The sequence below is a fragment of the Canis lupus genome, chromosome 15 (genome assembly GCF_003254725.2).
Source record: "Canis lupus dingo isolate Sandy chromosome 15, ASM325472v2, whole genome shotgun sequence".
NCBI classification, from domain to species: Eukaryota; Metazoa; Chordata; class Mammalia; order Carnivora; family Canidae; genus Canis; species Canis lupus.
In genome coordinates this window covers 3,868,413-3,894,252 of record NC_064257.1, presented here as the reverse complement: position 1 = coordinate 3,894,252, position 25,840 = coordinate 3,868,413, and the positions used below count along the sequence as shown (strand labels likewise).

The 25,840-nt window shown below is 42.4% G+C and overlaps 1 protein-coding gene and 1 long non-coding RNA gene across 9 annotated transcripts in view; one reads left to right on the top strand and one right to left on the bottom strand.

Annotated features, from left to right (window-relative positions):
- RHBDL2 (rhomboid like 2) overlaps window positions 1–25,840 on the bottom strand; it is a 49,192-nt gene that overhangs the window by 11,281 nt on the left and 12,071 nt on the right. For 3 of the 4 annotated variants that reach the window (XM_025419848.3, XM_025419847.3, XM_025419844.3), the window contains exons 2-4: window positions 14,787–15,053; window positions 13,478–13,626; window positions 10,028–10,140 (exon numbers count right to left, since the gene is read on the bottom strand). In XM_025419848.3, the coding sequence (XP_025275633.1) occupies window positions 10,028–10,140; window positions 13,478–13,626; window positions 14,787–15,032 (508 nt within the window). In that variant the 5' untranslated portion in view covers window positions 15,033–15,053. Of the gene's footprint in view, window positions 1–10,027; window positions 10,141–13,477; window positions 13,627–14,786; window positions 15,054–20,710; window positions 20,913–25,840 lie in introns of those variants that run through there. The other variant, XM_025419845.3, reaches the window with a different exon arrangement.
- Window positions 1–25,840, top strand: part of LOC112642348 (uncharacterized) — a 54,708-nt gene that overhangs the window by 21,437 nt on the left and 7,431 nt on the right. For 2 of the 5 annotated variants that reach the window (XR_003125188.3, XR_004805179.2), the window contains exon 5: window positions 4,871–5,914. This is a non-coding gene — a long non-coding RNA (uncharacterized LOC112642348). Of the gene's footprint in view, window positions 1–4,870; window positions 5,915–9,984; window positions 10,184–25,840 lie in introns of those variants that run through there. The other 3 variants (XR_003125185.3, XR_003125184.3, XR_003125186.3) reach the window with 3 other exon arrangements.

Below are 25,840 nucleotides of genomic sequence, written 5' to 3'. Positions count from 1 at the left end.
GGAGGATAGATCAAAGAAATCAACTTTATTTCCATGTCATAGCAGTGAAGAATTGGAAATAGTAAATTTTTAAATAGTACTTTACAGTACATCAAAAATATAAAATATGGAGATAAATCTGACCCCCACACACACATACACACAAATGTGCAAGAGTTGACTCTGAAAGCATAATTCCTAAAATTTACAGAGTGATAAGTTATACACCAAAACTTTAAAACTCCTATTCTTCAAAAGATAATATTAAGAACATGAAAAGACAAGCAACAGACTAGGAGAAAATATTTGCAAGTCATATATCTGATAAGAGACTTATAATCAGAATATACATTATTATATATAATAAAGAATATAATCCAATTTTAAATGGGCAAAGATTTAACAGATACCTTACCCCAAAAGAAGATATGTGGATAGCAAATGAGCACATGAAAATATATTCACCATCATTAATTGTTAGGAAATGCAAATTAAAACCCAGTGAGAGGGACACATGGCTGACTCAGTCAGTGGAGCATTTGACTTTGGATCTCAGGGTTGTGAGTTCAAGCCCTGCATTGGGTAGAGAGATTACTCAAAAATAAAATGTCTTTTATTTTTTTAATTATTAATTTTTCAAGTAGGCCCCACACCCAGCATAGAGCCCAATGCAGGGCTTGAACTCATAACCCTGAGATCAAGACCTGAACTGAGATAAAGAGTTGGTACTTAACCAACTGAGCCACCTGGATGCTCCCAAAATATTTTTTTTAAATATAAAAAAATAATAAATCCATCCATCCCAGTGAGATACCTTCATACACCCAATAGACTGACTAAAATTAAGGGATCCCTGGGTGGTGCAGCGGTTTAGCGCCTGCCTTTGGCCCAGGGCGCGATCCTGGAGACCCGGGATCGAATCCCACGTTGGGCTCCCGGTGCATGGAGCCTGCTTCTCCCTCTGCCTGTGTCTCTGCCTCTCTCTCTCTCTCTCTCTCTGTGACTATAATAAATAAATAAATAAATAAATAAATAAATAAATAAATAAATAAATAAATAAAAATTTAAAAAACCGATGTTAGCAAGTGTTGAGAATTGTGGAAGAGCTGGAACTTCTGGTGAAGGTGTAAAATGGTACTACAGATGACCCTTGAACAACACAGGTTTGAATTGCTCAGGTCCATCCTTATGCAGATTTTTTCCCAATAAATACAGCACAGTATTGTAAATGTATTTTATCTTCCCTATGATTTTCTTTAAGTTTTGTTGTTGTTTTTTGCCTTTAGTAATCTCCATACCCAACATGGGGCTCAAACTCATGACCTCAAGATCATGTGACTACATGCTCTTTCTTCTTTTTTTTTTTTTAAGATTTTATTTATTTATTCATGACAGACAGAGAGAGAGAGAGAGAGGCAGAGACATAGGCAGAGGGAGAAGCAGGCTCCATACAGGGTGCCCAACGTGGGACTCGATCCCGGGTCTCCAGGATCACACCCCCGGCTAAAGGAGACACTAAACTGCTGGGCCACCGGGGCTGCCCTATAGGCTCTTTCTTCTGACTGAGCCAGCCAGGCACCCCCTTATGGTTTTCTTAACTGTTTCCCCTAGTTTATTTTATTATAAGAACACAGTACATAATAATATATACAAAATATATGATAATTGACTATGTTATCAGTAAGGTTTTGGGTCAACAGTAGGCTATTAAATTTTGGGAGAGTCAAACATTACATGCAAATTTTCAACTGTGTGAGGGGGCTCAGAACCCCCTAAGGGTAAGCTGTACTTTCTTCTATATAACCTAACAATCCCATTTATAGATATAAATCCAAGAGATCAATACAAAAAGTTCTACACAGATATTCATAGTAGTGTTATTCATAATATCCAAAAAGTGAAAATAACCCAAATATCCATCAATTGATGAATGTGTAGAGAAAACATGTATGGACTATACACAATGGACTATAGTCTAAAAAATAAAAAGGAGTTAAGCACTGATATATGCTACAACATCAATGAAGAATAGAAACATTATGCTAAGTGAAAAATGCCAATCACAAAAGATCATATATTATATGATTCCATTTGTATGAAATGTCCAAAATGGGCAAATCTAAAAAGACAGTAGTAGTAGTGGTTGCCTAAGGCTGGAAAAGGGAGAATGGGGTGAGGAGTGGAGAGGGGTCCAGGGTTTCTTTGGGGGAACAAAAACATAAAATTCAGTTGTGATGATGAGTATACAATCTGTGAATTAAGTAAAAAACAAAAACAAAAAAAGAAAAAAAAATTGAATTAAATACTTAAATGAGTGAGTTGTATATTATATAGCTTATATCTCAGGAAAGCAGTTGGCAGTTTCTTAAAAAGTTAAACGTACCCTCTGATAGGATCTGGCCATTCCATTCCTAGGTATTGACCCGAGAAAGCTGAAAACATTTGATTACACAAGTACTTACACTCAAGTGTTCATAGAAGCTTCATTTGCAATAACCCCAAACTGCAAACAACTCAAATGTCCATCAACAAGAGAATGGACAATTTGTGGTATGCCCCTGCAATCAAATACCACTTGCAATAAAAAAGAATCAACCATTGATAGACATAGAGCATGAATAAATCTCAAAATAATTATGCTGACCGACAGAACCAAAGATAGAGTACATACTCTATGATTGCACTTCTATAAAATTCTAGAAAATACAAATTAATCTATAATGATCAGTAGTTGGCAGGGAAAAGACAGGGAGGGACAGTAGAGAGCAATTTTCAAGAGTCACAAAGATACTTTTTTGGGGAGCGATGGATATGTTTATTGCCTTGACGGTGGTGATAGTTTCATGATTGTATACACATAGCAAAATTCTCATATTATACATTTTAAATACGTGCAGCCTATTATATGTCAATCATACCTCACCAAACAGAGAAGAAAACAAAACCAGGATCCCTGGGTGGCGCAGCGGTTTGGCGCCTGCCTTTGGCCCAGGGCGTGATCCTGGAGACCCGGGATCGAATCCCACGTCGGGCTCCCGGTGCTTGGAGCCTGGTTCTCCCTCTGCCTGTGTCTCTGCCTCTCTCTCTCTCTCTGTGACTATCATAAATAAATAAAAATTTAAAAAAAAAAAAAAAAAAAAAAAAAAAAAAAAAAGAAAAGAAAACAAAACCAGATGCCAGGGCCATATCCTCTGAGATTCTGATCCAGTAGATCTGGATAGGCTCTGGATAGCTGTAGCTATGACAAACTTTCCAGGTGACTATGATGATCAGTCAACCTTGGGGAGCCCGGGTGGGATTGCACACCAGCACTCTTCAGTCTTTAATGTGCATGCAAATCACTTCTGGGTTCATTCAAATGCAGATTCTGATAAGTAGGTCTGGTGGGGGGGCACTATTATGCCTTTATGACGAGTGATACTAATGCTGTTAATCCGAAGCTCCTGCTTTGCCAGGAGCAAGGATGGGGACACTAAAGTTATTTGATGTATTAAGGAATCTGGAAAAAAAGCAAAGCAAGAAGACAGCAGGCAAGCAGAAACTTTTAGAGGTGATGGATATGTTTATGACATAGGGACAATTTCACAGGTGTATACTTATCTCCAAGCCCATCAAGGCACATACATTAAATATATACAGATTTGTGTCTGTCAATAAGACCTCAAAAAAGTTATTTTTTAAAAGATTTTATTTATTTATTCATGAGAGACACAGAGAGAGAAGCAGAGACATAGGCAGAGGGAGAAGCAGGTTCCCTGTGGGGAGCCCGATGCAGGATTTGATCCCGGAATGGATTAATGATCCAGGATCACTCCCTGAGCTGAAGGCAGATGTTCAACCACTGAGCCACCCAGGCGTCCCAAGTTATTAAAAAACATTTTACATCAAGATCCCCTTAACCTCTTTTTTTTTTTTTTAATTTTTTATTTATGATAGTCACAGAGAGAGAGAGAGAGGCAGAGACATAGGCAGAGGGAGAAGCAGGCTCCACGCACCAGGAGCCCGACGTGGGACTCGATCCTGGGTCTCCAGGATCGCGCCCTGGGCCAAAGGCAGGCGCCAAACCGCTGCGCCACCCAGGGATCCCCTCCCCTTAACCTCTTATGTATAATTTTCTTTTTTGAACATTAGTAAAGATTATTCTTCCAAGGTAAGGAAAGAAAAGAAAGGCAATGGGGCCACGCAGTGGAGGGTAATGAGCAATCTTGGATGTTTTGACTTTCTTCTGGGCATTGTCAATGTTCTAGGAAGGATATTATAATATGATCTAATCTGTGCTTGAGGAAGGTGACCCAGGCAACAGTGTGAGGACTGGAATAGCAAAGAGACACCTGCCAAGAAGCTATTGCAAAAATTAGCAGGGGATGTGAACAGGTTAATCACATTCCCTCCCCTCTCTCCTCTGAAACTGGGGCAGGGCTGATTCCATAGGTTGAAATCAAGCTGCGGGGGAAACCCCCGTGCAAATGCCAGAGCCAGGAAGGGCCTCATCAGTGCAAAGGCTTTCAAGGGCAGGAAATACAGGTGTGTGCAGGAACGAAGGTAGAAGGCAGAAGAACAGGTTCTACAAAAGTAGAAGGCAAGCAGAATGGGGAGCTATGTCACTGAGCATTGCCAATTCTATCCCTTTAACATGTCTCAGGAGTGCTTCCTGTTCTCTGGCCCCACTGCCCCAGGAGGCCAGTAAGGTTTTCATCAGTTAAAAAAAAAATCTGAGCACTGCAAAAGTTTGGATTGTGTCCCCCCAAAAAGACATATTGACGTTCTAACCCCCTAGCACTGCAGAATGTGATATTATGTGGGAATAGGGTTGTTGCAGATATGATTCATTAAGATGAGGTCACAGTGGAGTATAGTGGGGCTCTAACCAATATGACTGTGTCCTTTTTAGAGGAGAAGGGGACATATGAGAGCCGAACTCCACACGATGATGGAGGCAGAGCTCGAGAGGCTGCAGCTACAAGCCAGGGAATGCCAAGGACTGATGGCCACCCCAGACTCTCCCGGACAACAGGAGCAGAGGAGGGAGCATGGCCCTATTGACACTTTGACTTCAGACTTGCAGCCTCCAGAACTGTGAGATAGTACAGTGCTATTGTTTAAACCACCCAATTTGTGGTTCTTTGTTATAAGAGCCCCAGGAAACCGATACAACCACCCACTGCAATATAGGCATATGAACTTATTTGTAGGTTGCGTATAGAAGTACCACTGTACTAATGTAGGGTTTTTGATGGCAGGTACATTTACTGGTTTTCTTTCATATACTAATATTTTTTTAAGTATAAAAATAGAATTTTCAAAGGATGAAACATTGATTACACAATATTTTTAAATCATTTTTACTTTATTAATGGTACAAAAAATGTTTTTTCTTAAAGATTTAGAGAAAGAGAGAGTGAGCAGGGAGAGAGAGAATCCTCAAGCAGACTCGCTGCTAAGTGTGGAACCTAACCTGGGGCCAGATCTCACAACCGTGAAATGAGATCATGACCTGAGTGGAAATCAAGAGTTAGCCGTATAACTGACTGAGCACCCAGGCACCCCTGGTACAAAAAATGTTTATCAAACCATGAAAAGACAAGGGAGACATTTAAATGCATGTTACTAAGTGAAAGAAGCCAATCTGAAGAGGCTACATGATGTATGATTCCAACTATATGACATAATGGAAAAGGCCAAATTACAGAGATGGTAAAAGGATCAATGGTTGCTGGGGGAGGGGGTGCGGGGGGGGGTGCTGTAGGGATGAATAGAGGGATTTTAGGACAGTGAAAATACTCCGCATGCTACTCTAATGATGGATACATGTCATCACGCATTTGTCCCAAACTGCAGGAGATACAATGCCAAGAGTGAACTTCTCTATTGGGTGATTATGATGTGCCAGTGGAGGATTCATCAATTCTAACAAAGGCCCATCTGTTCGGGGCGGGGGGGGGGGGGGGACATATTATATGGGGGGAGCAGGGAGTTTATGGGAAATCTCTGTGCCTTCCTCTTCATTTTCCTGTAAACCTAAAACTCCTCTAAAAAAAATAGTCTTTAATTTTAAAAAATGTTTTCAATGAGCAGATTTATAAAATAAGCTTCATTGCTTTTTAAAAACCCTCATTGAAAATCATAACCCTGAAATTATAAATATATACTTCTAAATTTGGTTATTTTCTATAGAAATTTTCTCTTACTATCATAGCCAAAATGTACAACTTAAAAACGACATGTAAAAAAAATAAAAATAAAAATAAAAATAAAAAGGACATGTAGTTTCCAATGGGAGAATTATATCATTGACTGTGCTTCAATTATGAAAAAAAAAAATGTGTTGTAATTTAACTGTTAATCCCCACCTTTCTTAGCATCAGTCACTTGTTCTTAATCAGAAAGTATTATAAAATATGTTTAAAACCCACTAAAACTCTTTTTTTTTTAATTTTTATTTATTTATGATAGTCACAGAGAGAGGAAGAGAGGCAGAGACACAGGCAGAGGGAGAAGCAGGCTCCATGCAGGGAGCCCGACGTGGGATTCGATCCCGGGTCTCCAGGATCGCGCCCTGGGCCAAAGGCAGGCGCCAAACCGCTGCGCCACTCAGGGATCCCTGAACCCACTAAAACTCTTAACTGAGAAATCTTAAAACCGATTAAGAAATTGTTTCCAAAAAAAAAAAAGGAAATTGTCTCCCCACATTTTAAGTGTGAATTTCTAAGACTCATTGCATCATTCCCAGCAGCAAAATCAAAGAACAAGAGAACGATTTCCAATTATTAGTTTTTAAAATGCCCTTTCAGAGCATTAGTGTTTTTGGAAGAGCAGTAATGTTCTTTCTCCTTGTATGAAAAAGGCTTATGTCACCAAAGAAACATATTTTGCATTTGCTTTTTCAACATCTGTTAGGTAGCATCCTACTGAAAGCCTTGTGTTTACCACAGGGGGAAAAGTCAGCAAATTAGACACTCATCTTTTTGTAAAAGAAAAATGCTTAGTCTTTAAAATGAGCAAAATCTCTAACTCTCTAACTGAATCTCTCTAACTGATTTCAAGACTTTTATTGTATAGCTACAGTGGTATTGACTACATGGTATTGGTGGAGGGGTAACACATCGGTCAACAAAACAAACAGGAGAACCCAGAAATAGTGCCCTACAAATAAGCCAAGTGATTTTTGACAAAGGTGCAAAAAAAATTTTTTTTCAATGAAGGAGATAGAATTTCTAATAGATTGTTGCAAAATCATTGGATATCCAAAAAAACCCCAAAAAGAACCTCAGTCTAAACCTCATACCTTACACAAAAATGAGCCAACTGAAAATAGATCATATTTCAACATAAAGCATAAAACTATAACTTTAGAAGATAACATCAGAAAAAATCTTTAGGACCCGGAGTGCAGTGAAGAGTTGAGACATGACCAAGAGCACGATTTATAATGGAAAAATTAATAAATCAGACTTCATCGAAATTAAAAACTTTTGCTCTGTGAAAGACTCGATTAAAGCGACACAAAGACAACTACACACTGAGAAAAATATACCTGTCAACTACATATTCGATAAATGACTAGAAAAGAAAAGAAGAACGAAAAGAACTCTCAAAATTTAATGGTTTATAAAAACTTAATGAAAAAATCTAATTAGGAAGTAAGCAAAAGACATGAGCAGGTATTTCACAAAAGAGGTTATGCACATCAAAAGGTGTTCATGGGGATCCCTGGGTGACTCCGTGGTTGAGCATCTGCCTTTGGCCCAGGGTGCGATCCTGGGGTCCTGGGATCGAATCCCGCATCGGGGGATCCCTGGGTGGCGCAGTGGTTTGGCGTCTGCCTTTGACCCAGGGCATGATCCTGGAGACCCGGGATTGAATCCCACATCGGGCTCCCAGTGCATGGAGCCTGCTTCTCCCTCTGCCTGTGTCTCTGACTCTCTCTCTCTCTGTGACTATCATAAATAAATAAAAAATTAAAAAAAAAAAAAAAAAAAGAATCCCGCATCGGGCTCCCAGCATGGAGCCTGCTTCTCCCTCTGCCTGTGTCTCTGCCTCTCTCTCTCTCTCTCTCTCTCTCTGTCTATCATGAATAAATAAATAAATCTTAGGAAAAAAAAAAGGTGTTCAGCATCATTAGCCATTTGAGTAAAGCAGGTTAAGGCCATGATGAGATATCACTGCACACTTATGAGCACAGCTGAAATAATGGTGACAACACAAATGGTGGTGAGGAAAAAAAAAATGGTGGTGAGGATGTGGAAAATGGAATCACTTATACAATATTGGAGGGAATGTAAAATGGAACAGCCATTCTGGAAAACCTTTTGTCTGATTCTTAAAAAACGAAATATGCAACTACTATACAACCAAAGAACTGTGCTCGTGGACATTTATCCCAGAGAAATGAAAATGTATGTTCACAAAACTCTGTACTTTTGTTCACAAAAACCTGTACACACTATAACGGCTTTATTTGTGATAGCCCCAAACTGGAAACAACCCAGAGAGTCTCCAATGAGTCAAGAGTTAAACAAAAAAACAAACAAACAAACAAAAAGAGTTAAACAAACAGTGGTCTAGCCATTGGAATACTACTCAGCGATAAAAATGAAGAAGTGTTGATACATGCAACAACCTACACTGATCTCCAAAGAATTATGCCGTGCGAAGACCGCCAATCCCAAAAGTGATATGCTGTGTTATTCCATTTATATGACATTCTTGAAGTGAGAAAATTATAGAAATAGAGAACAGATTAGTGGTTGTCAAGGTGAAGGAGGGTGTGGGGGGAAGAAGAAGCGGGTGTGACTGTAAAAATACAACGTGAGGGATCCTTGTTTTGCACCTTGACAGTATCCAGGTGGATATCCTGGTTGTGATACCGTGTACTGTCATTTTGCAAGCTGTTACCATTGGGGGTAACTGGTTAAAGGACACATGGGACCACTACGTATTGATTTCATACAACTGCAATGTAAAAAATTTTAATTAAAAAATAAATAAATAAAAAATAAAAATAAAAAAAATAAAAAATAAATAAAAAAATAAAAGTCTCCAATAAAAGGGTAGATGGGAATTCTAAGATTTTTCTGCTCTGACCAAAGTGGATCATCTTAAGGCACACCCAACTTCAGAGATCACTGGCATGCTGCTAGTCTCTCTTGAGCTTTCGGGGACCCTCTAGCTCTTCTCTGCATTCTCTTCAAACTGTCTTTCTTAAACGCAAATTTGTGTTTTCTTAAACACAAATTCGTGTTACTTCCCAAGATCACCAGTCTGAGACATCGGCCTTCGTGATCTAGCTATTAAGTCTCTACCCAATCTGTGCACCTGGACACCAGACTACACACAACTCCCAATTGTGCAAAACCCAGTCCGACTCTGAGATATCTGAGGACAGGCACCATGACCTCTCCCCATCTGCTTATCTTCTCTCAGATATTTTTAACTTTTTTTTTGTTTATTTTTCGTTTAGTAATCTCCACACCCAATGTGGGGCTCAAACTCGCCATCCTAAAATAAAGAGTAGCATGCTCTTCCAACTGAGCCATCCAGGCACCCTTCTAACTTCTTTTTTGTTTAAGCTTTATTTAAGAAATCTCTATACTTGACATGGGGCTCAAACTCATGACCCCGAGATCAAGAGTCACATGCTTTTCTGACAGAGCCAGCCAGCTGCCCCTAATTAATTTCTAATGCTCATCAGGTTCCCCAGCCCATATTAGGAGTGCAGTAAATCTTGACTTAAATGTTGATTACTGGGAAACCTGGGTGGCTCAGCGGATCTAATTCAAAACCTGGATTTTGAGGGCACCTGGGTGGCTCAGCGGTTGAGTGTCTGCCTTCAGCTCAGGTCTTGATCCCAGGGTCCCGGGATCAAGTCCCGCATCGGGATCCCTGTAGGGAGCCTGCTTCTCCCTCTGCCTGTGTCTCTGCCTCTCTCTGTGTCTCTCATGAACAAATAAATAAAATATTTTTTTAAAACGTAGATTACTTTTGCTTTGTGCATTGCCTCCTCAGAGTGCAGAGGCATCGATTCTGTGTTGACCCTGAGGACACTAACCTGCGATCACTCCTGCCAGGTACACCAGCCCTACTCGGAGACCTTTGTGGACCATTTCCAAGGGAATACCCAAAACGAGCTGCATAACAAGATTCCCCAAGATGTGCTGAACTCTGCAGAGACAAACACAGTAGTCAAAAATTATGACCAACGCACATAATTATTTCTTTGGGACATTAACAGGCGTTGGTGTCTTGTTCCTGACGACAGACTTGCTTCACTCAAATGTCATTTTCTAGTATTTTTAGGTGACTTTTTTTTCTTTTAAATAAAATCTCAGTATGTAAAACAGACAAAGGACATTTTGGAAGTGTACATTCGTATTATAAGTTCTGTTTTATAACAGTGACTGACAACGCGATCCTGGGATCGAGTCCCGCATCAGGCTCCCAGTGGGGAGCCTGCTTCTCCCTCTGCCTGTGTCTCTCATGAATAAATAAATAGAATCTTAAAAAACCAAACAAACAAACAAAAAACAGTGACTGACAATATCAGGGAGCAATAAGGATGGCTTAAGGAACAGAAACTTGATATTAGGTTTAGATGACAATTACCATCTTACATCAGCCCCTGGCATCTGATTTTGTTTTGTTCGCATGGTATTGAGAAAGTCCTAATTTTAGGACTGAGAGTTTAAGTTTCAATAGTTTTGTTTTGTTTTTTTAAAGTAATCTCCACACCCAATGTGGAGACACCAAGATCAAGAGTCGCACACGCTACCGACTGAGCCAGCTAGATGCCCCCAAGTTTCAATAGGTTTTTAAACAACTGCTTTTGCCGTCTTAGGATATTCTTTAATAAAACAGAGACGGCAAGAGAAACCTCATCCCCGGTTCTACCTTAAAAAGCTGAAAAAACAGTTTACCAGGATGAAAAAGAAAGTTTACCCAGTAACACCAGCTAAAGTTAGCATCTGCCAAACTGTAGTATTGGCATATGACATATTTGAGCACCCATTGCTTTTATTCTAGTTTTTACAGAGGTAAAAATATTTTTAAATAAAATTCACATTATGTTGCCTGCCAAACCCCACAGGTTATCTCTGGAGGATTTCTGGATGTATCTTGGTACATTCCCACATTACAGTAATCCTCAATTTAGTTATTACGTAAGAGATTTCAAAGTTAAACGAAAAAGTTAAAAAACAAAATAGGCGTTGGATCTTCCACAAAGTGTAGCGGCTTTCATACTAGCTTTAGGATTGTGTTTTTGCATTATAAATTGCTCAACAAATACCCAGCAGAGGTTCTCCGGGCATAGACTGCAGAACGGATTACTTACCTTCATGGCCATGTGTGCACCCAGCCACAACTATCACTGCCCAAGTCATCTTCAAAGACATACAAGAAGTAACATGTAATTCAGCACACAATAGTCCAGCAAGGACAGTGACACTGGCCTTACAGAGAGACATCAGACATAAAGAGTATTTGGAAATCTGTGTCCTTAGTGAATTTGAACAAAGTCAAAGGAAGCCACCCGCCTGTCCTCTGGCAACAGCTTGAGGACAAAGTGACCAGTAGCACAAAAACCCCAAGGAATCACCCTCGGTGTTCTTTCTGCTACTCAATAACATGAGTAGAAATGGCATAAGGATGAGATCCTATCATAACTTCGGAACAGAAATACTAACTTTTTCATCCAAATTTTATCTACCCTTCCAAGTCCAGCTGGAACCCATGTCATCTGTGAAACCACCCCCATTCTGACCTTCCTTTCTTTCTGTTTATATCTACAATAGCTAAGCCCACATCCATCTCCTTATCATTTGGCCAGCCTCTCTCAGCTAGGGGTAGTCGTGTCCATGGTTCTGGCCAACAAAATACAGGTCAGCGCAGCACTGATGGGCTGATGAGACTAGTAAGAGAGCTGCTTTCCAGGCAAACGGGATGGATTTCACCAGTACCCGGTCCTACACTTCCCCTTCCTGCTTTTAACGCCCAGCTATAGCTGCCGACTTGCAGCCATGAGAGAAAGGTCAAGGGAAAACCAGAGACACCAGCACAGAACCAGGAGTCTTGGCTTCATTAGACTCATGAATTAAGAAAAAAAAAAAAAAAAAAAAAGACTCATGAACTAACCACAAACCTCTGGGCTTCTTGTATGTTAAAGAATTACCTCCATTTATTTAGGCCCCCATTAGATTCTTTTGGTTACTTTCATTCGAAAGCATTCCAAACCTCTACAGCCCCATCTATGACCTGTCCTACACAGCCTTGAGACCTCTTTTTGAGTGCCTTGCTATGTGTCGGACACTGCAGAAATTACATGATAACCACGGTGTCATTTAATCACAGCATCTTCATGGGACAGATACTATTGCCCCATTTTACCAAGTCACTACTATGACTATAATGCCATATGGCCCTGAGTTACTATCTAACCGACTGCTCGCCCATATAAATCGCTTGAGTGCAGGAGCCACCTTTGTTCAGAACATGTTAAATGAAAAACCAAACCGAAAGGATCCGTAGAAACTGGGCAATAAGGGATCCCTGGGTGGCGCAGCGGTTTGGCGCCTGCCTTTGGCCCAGGGCGCGATCCTGGAGACCCGGGATCGAATCCCACATCGGGCTCCCAGTGCATGGAGCCTGCTTCTCCCTCTGCCTGTGTCTCTGCCTCTGCCTCTCTCTCTCTCTCTCTGTGACTATCATAAATAAATAAAAATTAAAAAAAAAAAAGAAAGAAACTGGGCAATAAGCAATTTTGTCCTTGATTTGTCAAGCCTCTGAGCCCTGTGTCCTGCCGTGGATGCTGGCCAGCATCTTCCTTCAAGGTCCAGGGCTGGGTAGGTCACAAAAATGAAGTTGGCCCCATCTGAACCCCGAGGCGTCCACTGGAGGGGGAACCCAGCAGCAGGCGACTTGCTCACTGCCTGCCATGGGCACAGTGAATCATGGGTTCTGAGCAAGGTCACAAAAGATGATGAGCATATAAGAAGCCAAATGGCAGGCAGGGCATTGCCCATGGCTTGTGTTAGTCCGTGTTACACACTCAACAAAGTGCTCACGAATTCTTTTTTTTAAGTGTGTGGCAGGCGTAGGGAGGGAGGGATTGATGATTCATATCCTAAAGGGAACATTTTAACAACATCAAAGCAATTAGGGGAACATACATATCGTTTAGAATGATTTGGTCTCTTCTCATGAATATTCCTATATAAATACCAATATTGGGCAATGATCATGCAATAGAAAGTACACTGGACACGGAGTTAGCACTAATGGGTTGAGGTTCCAGCTCTGCAACTTAGCCAAGTGACGTGGAGCGAGTAACATCCCCCAAGCCTCGGACACAGTAGGGCAGGACTAGTACCTGCCTCCTAGGGTCGCTGAGGATCAAAGATTATGGCCATGTGATTGCCTTATCAATAAGAGCGCCAACCAAATGCTGGGGGTTACGAGTACTTGCAGTCACCTCCGACATCCACGACTTACTGTCATTCCTTACCCAGCATGTACCAGCATGTATGAGATAAACCTCCAGGCTTGCTCCCTCTTCTCAGGGCTGTAGATAAAGGGGCTCTCCAGGATGCCTGTGTCCAGGGTGATCCACTGTTCCTGAGGCTTCCACACAGCATAGTAAATAAACACTGCCAGCTGCCAGGGAGGGGCAGACACGAATGTCAACCACTTTCTCTGCCAGAGTGGTCCTATTACATAAGCCCCGTGGGCCCTACCTTGCTTCCAAACAATTAGCTCTCAAGTGGGCCTCTCCACAGCGTGTGCTCAGAGGATGACAGGAATGAAACCCCCTTGCCATATATCTGACAATGTAACTGCAGTCACATCCTACTTCCTCCAGTGATTAGGAGCAGCCCGAGACCAAATATAAAGAACCCCTCGACCCCCTTAAATACCCTCTGCTCTCACTGCCCCTTCCCACCATTTAGTCTTTCACTTACAAGTTAATGTGAAATTAAGTCGCTGCTGGCTTGCAAGGAGTAGATGAGGGGAAAGGGAACAGTAATAACCTTACAGAACAGAAGCCTTAACCAAGTGATGAAGCCTCATGTCACCAGGGATGACATCGATGGGAATTAAGAGGATTACGTTAGAGACTTCCTAATGACCCAAAGTCACACCCCACACACATCCATGCCCTGCCAATTCCTTTATGAGGCATCGTGGTGAAGGAGGAAAAGGTAGGCACAATGAGGCTCTGGAGAAGCCCAGTCCTGGCCCAGTCACTAAGTATGTGACCTTGGGCAAGTCATTCCACTTCTCTGGGTGTTGTACTCTTTTCTGGAAAACCAAAGGGCTGACTAGATCAGAGTCAAAACACACTACAGGCTGCCCACAGTAGACATCTGTAGGGGATCCCATTTTTTCCCCCTACTGAAATCTGGAGGCAGCCCACAGCTCTTCTGGTGAGGCTCCTATAATAGCTCCACAGAAAGACCTTACCAATCCAAGTCGGTTCATGAGACCAATTTGCGACTCCAAGATGATTTGGCTTCTAAAGCCCCAACAACTAAAATGAAACGAAGCCACTGAAAATCATAGTCACTGCTGGGTGGGGCAGTTGCTTGAAAAATAAACCTCAACCCTTGGCTGAAAGTGGCTGCAATCATAGGGAAGACGGACCTAAGGGGGCTCCAGAGAGGGTGCTGTTGAGCTCCATGTGTGCTGTACTGGCCACTACCAAGCTCTTTTCCCACGTGTTATCCACTTTGACCAGATGAGGTCAAAGCCTCCTCCTCCTCCCTCCCCCACCCAGTGCTACTTGCTCTAGCACCCCCCCCCCCCAACATGCTCACCTCGGCAAGGCTGATGGAGATGATGAATATAGGGGGTGGGAAGCAGTTGGCTCTCTCCAAGTATGTTCTTCGGACCTTTTCAGGAAGCATCCATTTTGAGACAACCCTGTGGACCTTTTTATTCTTGAAGCGATCTTTGCTTCTCCAGTCCTCTTGCATTTCCTTCTCCTCTTCCAGCTCTCCTTTTGTGTCTCTACCCATATTCAGATTCACATCCTCCATCTCCAAATCACCATCAGCAGCCATTGTCCTGAGTCCTCCCTCCACCTGAAAGGGCCATGAATGTCAGTGAAAAACAGATGACCCCATAGTCCTTGGGCCATGACTCTTTCCTGGGCTCTCTAGCATAACTATTGGTTTCCAAGGCTTTCCTGTATATTACTAGAAGGCAATTAAAGATCTGGTTTCCAAATACTTATAATATCCATACCCTCATCATCAGTATTCAGTTGGGTCTCCCCAGATGAGGGAAAGAACTCCCAGGGATCACTTCTGGTTTCCTCTATTGCCGCCACCTAAAAGGATGGACTAGGGCCTTGGAATAGAAACTCTACCTTGTATACCCCTTCATTCCCCTCTGCCACGGACTGTCAAGTCAACCTTCAGCGTAAGAGATGAGGTGTTTGTTGTGAGGTGATGCATCTCAGAGCTTAAACCATGCACACTGCATAACTGAACCAAGTCTTGACCAGCTAAACGATCTCCTTTCCCTTCTGAGTTTCATCTTGGAAAAAATAATATAAAATTAAAATTACAAAATATAGGGGATCCCTGGGTGGCGCAGCGGTTTAGCGCCTGCCTTTGGCCCAGGGCGCGATCCTGGAGACCCAGGATCGAGTCCCACATCAGGCTCCTGGTGCATGGAGCCTGCTTCTCCCTCTGCCTATGTCTCTGCCTCTCTCTCTCTATCATAAATAAATAAATTAATTAATTAATTAATTAAAATTTATTTTAAAAAATTACAAAATATAAAAATTGCAAAAGTGGATACACGGCCTTTGAAGGAGCCCATGCAAATGAGAGACCTGACATTTAAGCTCTATTAGTCTCAGAGAAAATCCACCTCTGTTTATATTTGAAGAGTTTTTTAAATTTTATTTTTAAGTAATCTCTACATCCAACATAGGCCTTGAACTCACAACCCCGAGATCGAGAGTCGCACACTCTACCGACTGAGCCAGCCAGGTGCCCCTATTTGATTTTTTAAAGTATGTCTCACTATTTGTTTTTATGATTTTATTTATTCATGAGAGGCACACACAGAGAGAGAGGCAGAGACAGGCAGAGGGAGAAGCAGGCTCCATGCAGGGAGCCCGATGCAGGACTCGATCCTGGGACCCCAGGATCACGCCCTGGGCTGAAGGCGGTGCTAAACCGCTGAGCCACCCGGGCTATCCATGTATTACTATTTTAATAAAAAAATAAAAAAAAAAACTAAGAAAGACATATCTAAGACAACTTTACCTGATCCTAGAGTCTCAACTCCTATACTATTTCTCCCCTTCCCTTTGGGGCCCAGTGTCTTGAAGGAGGAATCTATACCCTAACCAGCTGGTCATCTGCATGCCCCACTGAAATTAATCTCCTGAGTTATGCCCTTCAAACAAATCCACTTCCAGAGTGATGTGAGTCCCAACCACGTATGCAGAGCCCCCTTGGCATTTCAAAGCACAGCCTCACTGCAAAATCTCACGTACTCCTCAGAATTACCTGAAGTAAAAAGGCAATGATTCTGTTCCCAATTCTCTTCGTCTTCAACCTTCCTAACAGATTTTCCCATTGAAATCTCTCCCTCCGTCTTTCATCTCAACCATAATTCATTCACTGCCTCCACTGACTGCCTTCTCCTCCTCTCCAGCCATGGGCATCCCCTCTGGGGGCTTCAGCAACATGCTCATCCTGCAACTGGACCTCTCTAACCCGCTGAAGAGGAGCTAGTGGCAAGGTCCCTAGAGGATGGGGTTCTAACACCAGACAGACCAGAGAAATGACCTTGTCTTATTTTTCTTAGCAACCATAGACAATGGCCTAGGGCCTGATACCATAAACAATAGAATAGTAGTTGGAAAAAAAAAAAAAAGATTAGTAGTTGTGGGGTGGGGGGGTGGGTGATAGGGGGCTGTATGTTTTATGAGTAAAAAGATTCAGTTTGGGAAGACAAAAAAGTCCTGGAGATGGATGGTAATGAGACTTGCACAACAATTTAAGATAGTTAATGCCACTGAATTGTACACTTAAAAATGGTTAAAATTAAAAATGGTTAAAATGGGAGCAGCCCGGGTGGCTCAGCGGTTTAGTGCCACCTTCAGCCCAGGGCGTGCTCCTGGAGACCCGGGATCGAGTCCCACATCGGGCTCCCTGCATGGAGCCTGCTTCTCCCTCTGCCTGTGTCTCTACCTCTCTCTCTGTGTGTGTCTCTCATGAATAAATAAAATCTTTTTTTAAAAAAAGCATTTAAAAAATGGTTAAAAAGGCAAATTTTAAGTTATGTATATTTCACACACACACACACACACACACACAAATAATGTGAAACTTTCAAAGTCCTTGTGAAGATTAGATACAGTGTTTGTGTCACCAATATGTGCTTCACCAATGTTATAATACTGATATTTTCAGCTTAGGTTCATGCATCTAAATTTCCTAAATGACCCCAAATAAGGTTTTTCACAGTAACTTTTTTAAAAAAACATGATCCATGGAGCCGGAAGACTGGGATTAGGACACAGCTCTACTACATGTCAACTGTAAACTTAGGTACATCACTTAAATTCTCTGAGCCTCAGATTGCATTTTTTTAAATTGTGGTAAAATACACATAACCTAAAGTGTACCACTTTAGCCATTTTATTTTATTTTATTTTTAAGATGTTTTTAAGAAGCAGGGAGCCTGCTTCTTCCTCTCCCTCTGCCACTCCCCCCTGCTTGCGCCTCTCTCCCTCTCTCTCCCTCTCACTCTCTGTCAAATAAATAAAAAAATAACATCTTTAAAAGAAAAGAAAATGGAATCATACAACATGAGGCCTTTTGAGTCTGGCTTCTCTCAGTAGTAAGTTTGCAAGGTTGATCCAGGTTGTGTGCCCTGTACCAGTACTTTGTTCCTTTTTTTTTTTTAAGTAGGTGCCACACCCAGTGTGGGGCTTGAACTCACAACCCTGAGATCAATAGTCACAGGTGGGAGAAAGAGGACGTGGGAGGGTGGAGGGATGTATGAAATAGGTGATGGGGATTAAGGAGGTCACTTGTTGTGATGACCACTGGGTGTTGCATGTAAGTGATGAATCACTAAACCTACACCTGAAACTAATACTACCCTGTATGTTTACTAACTGGAATTTAATAAAAACTTAAAAACAAAACAAAACAAAACGGAGTCACGTGCTCTACTGACTGAGCCAGCCAGGCAACCCAGTACTTCATTCCTTTTTATGGCTGAATAACACTGCATTGTACAGATATATAAACATATTTTGTTTATCTGTTGGATTGTTGAAGGACATTTTAGATTGTTTCTGTCTTTGGATATTGTGAATAGAGTTGCTATGAACATCCCTGTGCATTGTTTGAATAACTGCTTTCAGTTATTTGAGGTATACACCTAGGAGTGGACTTGCTAAGCTGTATAGTAATTCTATATTTAACTTACTGGAGGGCAGCCCTGGTGGCTCAGCGGTTTACCACTGCCTTTGGCCTGGGGTGTGATCCTGGAGTCCCAGGATCGAGTCCCACATCGGGCTCCCTGCGTGGAGCCTGCTACTCCCTCCTCCTGTGTCTCTGCCTCTCTCTCTGTCTGTGTCTGTCATGAATAAATAAAATCTTAAAAAAAAAAAAAAAAACTTACTGGAAAACTCTCAGATTACACTTTAAAGTGGAGATAATTCAAAAAAATAAAAATAAAGTGGGGATAATGATAGCCCTTACCTTGTAGCATTGTTGGAAAGATCATTCAAGGTAATGCATGTAAAGCACTTGGAATAGTATCTGGCACATAAACACTCCACAATTATTAGTTATTATTAGCTATGTATAGATGAATGGGTGTGTGGATGGATGGATGGATGGATGGATGGATGGAAAGATGAAAGGGATAGGGCTGAGTCTAGGGCCTATTTTCAGACTGCAAGTTACTGGAATCAACTCATACTGAATTTATTGTTTAAAATAGTTCATTAGGCAGTTTCCACATTACAATAGATTATATTCAGTAAATTTAGAGAAGAAGAGAATTCCCCTTTTATGTTACTTTTCCCCAGCAACTTTTCTGAGAAGAAAGTTCCCTCCTCTACATCTTCTACCCTCCCCACTCACCCACCCTCCCCAGGGTCAGACACTAAGTCTATAGACCTCACTGTTTCATGAATTTTCCTTGAATGTTGGTGATTGTTTCTAGTTTCACAACTTCTCATAATTGGCAAAACACAGTGCGGATTTAAGATCTGCAGCTTTTAACAGCAAATATTAAAGCATTTTAAAAATAAGTTCGGGGCACCTGGGTGGCTCAGTCGGTTGAGTGTTGGACTCTTGTTTTTGGCTCAGGTCATGATCTGTGTTGTGGGATGAAACCTCATGTTAGGCTCTGCACCCATCAAGGAATCTGCTTGTCTTTCTCCCTCAGCTGCTCCTCCTCCCACCCCCTGCCACTCACTCTCTCTAAAATAAATAAGCAAAATCTTTTAAAAATGGGGCATCTGGGGAAGCCTGGGTGGCTCAGCAGTTGGGCACCTGCCTTTGGCCCAAGGCATGATCCTGGAGACCCGGGATCAAGTCCCACACCGGGCTCCCCGCATGGAGCCTGCTTCTCCCTCTGCCTGTGTCTCTGCCTCTCTCTCTCTCTCTCTCTCTGTGTCTCTCATGAATAAATAAATAAAATCCTAAAAGGGGGGGGCATCTGGGTGGCTCAGTTGGTTGAGTGCCTTCAGTTCAGGTCATGATCCCAAGGTCCTGGGATTGAGTCCGGTATCATATCGGGCTCCTTGCTCCTGCTTCTCCCTCTCCCTCTGCCTGCCACTCCCCCTGCTTGTGCTCTCCCTTTCTCTGTCAAATAAATAAATAAATAATCTTATTAAAAAATCAATAATAAAAGTTCAAGGACCCCTGGTTAGCTCAGTCAGTAAAACATGAGACTCTTGATGTCAAGGTTGTAGGTTTGAGCCCCATGTTGGGTATAGAGATTACTCTTTAAAAAGTGAAGTAGGGACACCTGGGTGGCTCAAGTGGTTGAGCATCTGTCTTTGGCTCGGGTTGTCATCCTGGAGTTCCAGGATCGAGTTCTGCATCGGGCTCCTGCATGGAGCCTGCTTCTCTTCCCTCTGTCTGTATCTCTGCCTCTCCCTGTGTCTCTCATGAATAAATTAATAAAATCATTAGAAAAAATTTTAGAAAATAAAAAGTAAAGTAAAATCTTAAAATTAACTAATTAAATAAGTTTGGTTAGGGATGGCTAACATTGTATTAATAAGCTCTACTCTAAATACAGATACAATACATGATCATTTTATAAGGAAATTAAATTCTACGTTGTTAAGGGCGCCTGGGTGGCTCAGTCGGTTAAGTGTCTGCCTTCGGGTCAGCTCATGATCCCAGAGTCCTGGATGGAGTCCCACAAGGTCAGGCTCCCCGCTCAGCGGGGAGTCTGCTTCTCCTCTCCCTCTGCTCTTTCTCTTGCTCATGCTCACTCTCACGCTCTCTCTCCCAAGTAAATAAAATCTTTAAAAACAATTTTAATTCTACATTGTTAATACAACTTTAAAGCTTAAAAGGAGCTTTAAAAACTAAGGATCATATTTCCTCAAAATTTTGTCTTCTCTCGATTTCAAAATTTCTAGAAATTTTAGAAAGTCAAGCCCAGCATTTCAGGTATTTTAGAAAAATGTATTCCCTGTGCTACAAAGATATACAACCCATTCAGCTTGGCCAGGACTCACTGTGGGTCTGCTCTCTTCCTTGGCACGTCCAGTAACGAGATCTGACAACCAGTTCTAGCTCCTTCTGGCTCCAGCAATAGATGAACATGTTGGTAGCAACTGCAGCAATTTGGTTTATACCTCTCTTCTCAATGACACTCACACTCTGACTTCCAACTCTGTTTGTGTGCCCTGTTCCTTGGAGACAGGGGCCTCCCCCTGGCAAAGCAGCTCTCCACCATCTGCTGCTGGATGCTCACAGGTGTGCTTCCAGTCTCTGGCATTCCCTGTCCCTCCCACTCTTGTTTATCTTCTGCTCCCACACCTAAGTTCCTGAGAGCCCAGTTCACCACCTTGAAGAAATTACCGATCAAACAATGAAAAAGATTTCTGAAAGGAAAGGAAAAGAAAAGAGAGAGAAAAGAAAAAGGAAAAGAAAAGAAAAAAAGAAAGAAAAGAAAAGAAAAGAAGAAAAAAGAAAGAAAAAGAAAAGAAAAGAAAGAAAAGAAAGAAAAGAAAAGAAAAGAAAAGAAAAGAAAAGAAAGAAAAGAAAGAAAAGAAAAGAAAAGAAAAGATTATTCGTATTTATGAGGCTATGAGAAACGGGTGCAGCCTTCTGGGAAGGCAATTGGGCAGTAGCTACAAAATATGAAAAGCATATACCTTTCAACAGAAGCACTCTACTGGTAGAAATCTATCCTCCAAATGTATCTGAGCAAGTGCAAGAAACTATATTTCAAAATGTTCAGTGCAGAACTATTTATCGTAGCGAAAAATTACAAAGAACTTCAGTTTTCTGGCAGTTCTAATTCTTAGGTAGCTCTTCCTTATACTCTGCTGAAGTCTGCTCAGCAGGACCTCTGCTCCTAGGTCCAAGGTTTTCCTCCCTAGGCTAATCTAAAGTTAGGCCATTAATTTTGTCCTTGCATAGGCGTGGTCCGGATACTCCATGGGCTCTACAGGTCAAAGTTGGGAGCGAGAGTCTCCAGAAATATACTTTAGATTTAGAATTTTTGAAGGCCCAATTAAATAAAGCAGGAGCCTCAAAACAAGGCAGCAATGATGATAACACATCATACTCTTGGAGAGATATAAAAGCATTGCAGCTGTCAAATTATTCACTTGGTCACTCTCATCATGGTGTTGCGTATGGAGTGGAATTATTATTGCACTGACTGTGCTTTCTTACTCACTAAGCAAAGATCTTCCAAGTTTCATGACCTTTCTTTAATATTGGCTTGATGTGATGCCTCACCTCCTACCTTTTATCTTTATCAGGTGGCTGTCAACTCTTGTTGAAATCTCTCTCTCTCTCACACACACACACACTCACACAGAGATCAAAACTGGGTGGCACTGCTGTGAAAAGTTCTCATCCTACCAGTGTGGAGCAATAAAGGTCGATTGTTAAAAAGAACGTTAGAGGTGGGACGCCTGGGTGGCTCACCAGTGGCTTTGCCTTCAGCTCAGGGCATGACCCTGGGGTCTCAGGATCGAGTCCCACATCAGGCTCCCTGCATGGAGCCTGATTCTCCCTCTGCCTGTGTCTCTGCCTCTCTCTCTATGTCTCTCATAAATAAATAAAATATTTAAAAAATTACAGGAGTAGAAAAGACTCATAGCCTCCGAGTTAAAAGCGAAGATGTCCCCCTGTGCACCAAAAGCTAAAGACCTTCCCTTAATGACTGGCAGGTATTCTAATTTTTTTCGGTAGGCTCCACACCCAGCATGGCACTCAAACTCACAACCCTGAGATCAAGAGTCATATGCTCTACCAACTGAGCCAGCCAGGAGCCCCGGCAAGTATTCTTAAGAGGAAAAGTGGAAAGAACTTCCCTACATCCCGACTTTATCTGGAATAAGCATTGCTCATGTGATGAATCATAGAGCCATTGTCTTGGCCAAGGACTGGAAAGGGTGGGGTCCTACTCATTTACCCAGAACACTCTTCTGCCTTAAAAAAAAAAAAAAAAAAAAACGTAGAAAAATATTTCCATAAGGAGATTTACACAGGAGATCCTGTACAATGGCACAAGATTTTTCCAAAGCTCTTTCAGGAAACTGAATATACCACATAGTGTCTCCCAAGATCAAGTCATAAATTATAGCCAGAAAATTTTAAGCAATTGCATTTCAGACCCTAAATAATTCCATAAATGTAGATGTAGGGTTATTTATAAGGTTTGTTATGTGAGGAGTATTAATTGACCAGGTTCAACCCTTTGCACCCAAGGTCCCAAAGAAGAAAAGAAAATAGAACCTTGGTTAGTTCACTGTGCCTCTTCGTCTTTAAGCCAAGTTTAACCTGTCTCTCGAAGGGCAATTTCTGCACTGGCTGAAACACCCATTAAGACAATTTCCCAAAGCACCTTTCCTTGTAGCTATGTGACACACATAGTAGCTCCCCCAGAAATCCTAGGCACCGCTGAACCCAACATTCCATGCCAATTTTATCCTCCACTTCTATTTTTGGCCACACACATACACAAAGAAGTCACTTTCTCAAGCTTCCTCACTTTCTTCTCATTTCTATTTCTAGCACTATCATGTGATTTATTTTTAGGAGTCTCTTCTACTCCTCCAACACAAAAGAAAGATCTTCGTCACTGCATGCAGGTTACCCAAAGGCTGTAACTAGTAGAGAAGAGTGAAGACAGGAGAGCCCAAGAGGAACAGTAGGCCTGGATCACTAGCTCCTGAATGACTGGCTGCAGCAAAGTCATCCAATTCACATCCACTTACAAGGGGCCTTTGAGGGTAGATAATGAAATGCAAAACTGAAAGTGTTGAATCTGCACACGTCAAGGGCTCCCAGTGTCTTCTTTTGATAACACTTAGATAAAGGTCACTTGTCAGGGTTCTTGGGGAATCCTTCATCTCATGAATGATGGGCAGCAGGGACCACTTCCAACTACAGAGGGTAAAAACTCCCAGTCCTCCTTGCTCGGCCAGGTCCCTAGGCTCAGGTAGTGACTTAAGCTTCACCCATTAGCCGCACTTGCTTAGGATTTTTGAGGCTGGAGCTTCAAAACTGGGTAAGTTCTTTACACTGGTGCACTCAAAAGCAGTGGCGGCAGGATCCAGTGTCCATGCCCTTGGGGTCACAGTGGCATCATTGATGTAGGTGGTAGCAATGAGCATGCAGCAGCAGTAGCAGGGGGGCCGCCTTCACCTACCAGGGCCTGCAATGTGATCTGGGTGTAGTTCTACGTGCCTGGTCTCCTTTTGTCTCAGCTTATTTCCCAAACCTTGTTTCTGCAGCCTTCTAGGGATTTTGTAACCTACCAGTGATATTGTGCTGTACAAAGATACATATATTTGATCTTCATCCCCAGTTCCTGCCACAGAGCTGGAAAACCCTTGGAATTTCCTGAGTGACAGGGGTGGGAGGAGCATCTTCTGTTATTCATAATAAGCCCATGCTAATGAAGTGACTCTTGGAGGATGGGGGCTGGTTGCCTGAGGAAATAACCCTGTGTTTAGAGGGTTGGAATTTTCCACCTCTGGGAAGGGAAGAAGGGCTAGAGATTGAGTTGAATCAGCAATGGTCTATAGCCAATCACGCCTATGTAATGGAACCTCTAAACAGAGGTTCCATTAATGGAACCTCTAATATGAAAATTCTAAACAGAAGATTTGGGGACGCCTGGGTGGCTCAGTGGTTGAGCATCTGCCTTTGGTTCAGGGCATGATTTGATCCCCCCCATCAGGGTCCTCGCAGGGAGCCTGCTTCTCCCTCTGCCTGTGTCTCTGCCTCTCTCTGTGTGTCTCTCATGAATTAATAAATAGAATATTTAAAACAAACAAACAAACAAACAAAAAAACACAGAAGACTCAGAGAGCTTCCAGGTTGGTAAGCACAGTAAGGCACCGGGAGAATGAAACACCCAGAGATCTCATGGAAGCTCTGCATCCTTTCCCATCCGCCCTGCCCCACGCATCTCTTCCATTTGGCTGTTCTTGAGTTGTCTCCTTTATATATTTCAAAGAAAAAAAAATCAGTAATAATAAGTAAAGTCCTCTCCTAAGGTCTGTGAGCTGTTCTAGCAAATTATTAAGCCAAGGAGGGGGTCATAGGAACCCCAATTTATAGCCAGTTGATCAAAAGTACTGGAAGCCCAGACTTGCAACTGGCATCTGAAGCAGGGAGCAGTCATGGGCACTGAGTCCTTACCCGGAGGGGTAGCTGGTGTCAGAATTGCCCCGTGTGAAAAAACCCACATATTTGGTGTCAGAAATGTGAGTACGAGTCAAGAAATAGTTTTTCTCTTCCTACCCAATGTGCCTTCCATCAGATTCATTCACTGGTGTCCATCAGCCAGAATCAGTTTTCTGTCCCTTGGCACCAAGAACCTGCTAACACCTGAGTAGCCAAGAAACTCTTCTAAGCTCTATGTGGGGTCTTCCTGTTGGCAAGTTAAACTCCTGTCTTGTTCTGCGTTGGGGAGACACAGAGACATGGAACCAGGGGACCTGCTCTCTGGCCTAGACCCTGCCACTCCCCGGCTGTGCAGGCTGGAGCCAGTCGCTCCCCTGCTCTGAGCCCTGGCTCTCACCTGTGGGGTCAAATGGATGGTCTGCACTAGACCAGTAGTTCCCCCAAACTAGTTCTGCCTTAGAATCCCCTCGAACATTTGTTTTTCGACATGTTTGTATACAGCCTCCTGGGCCCCACTCCTGAAAAAACTCTTTTTTTTTTTTTAAGATTTTATTTAGGGCAGCCCCGGTGGTTCAGCAGTTTCAGGCTGCCTTTGGCCCAGGGCCTGATCCTGGAGACCCGGGATCGAGTCCCACGTCGGGCTCCCTGCATGGGGCCTGCTTCTCCCTCTGCCTGTGTCTCTGCCTCTCTCTCTCATGAATAAATAAATAAAATATTTAAAGATTTAATTATCTATTCCTGAGAGACACAGAGAGGCAGAGACACAGGCAGAGGGAGAAGCAGGCCCCATGCAGAGAGCCCGACGTGGGACTCGATCCCAGGACCCGGGGATCATGACCTGAGCTGAAGGCAGACGCTCAACTGCTGAGCCACCCGAGTACCCCTGAAAAAACTAATTTAATAGATGTAGCAGGTCTCTGACAAGTGACATGGAGAACCATAAACTAGGGGCTCCGGGGGCCCACTCCTCTCACAGACTCTGTGATCTTCCA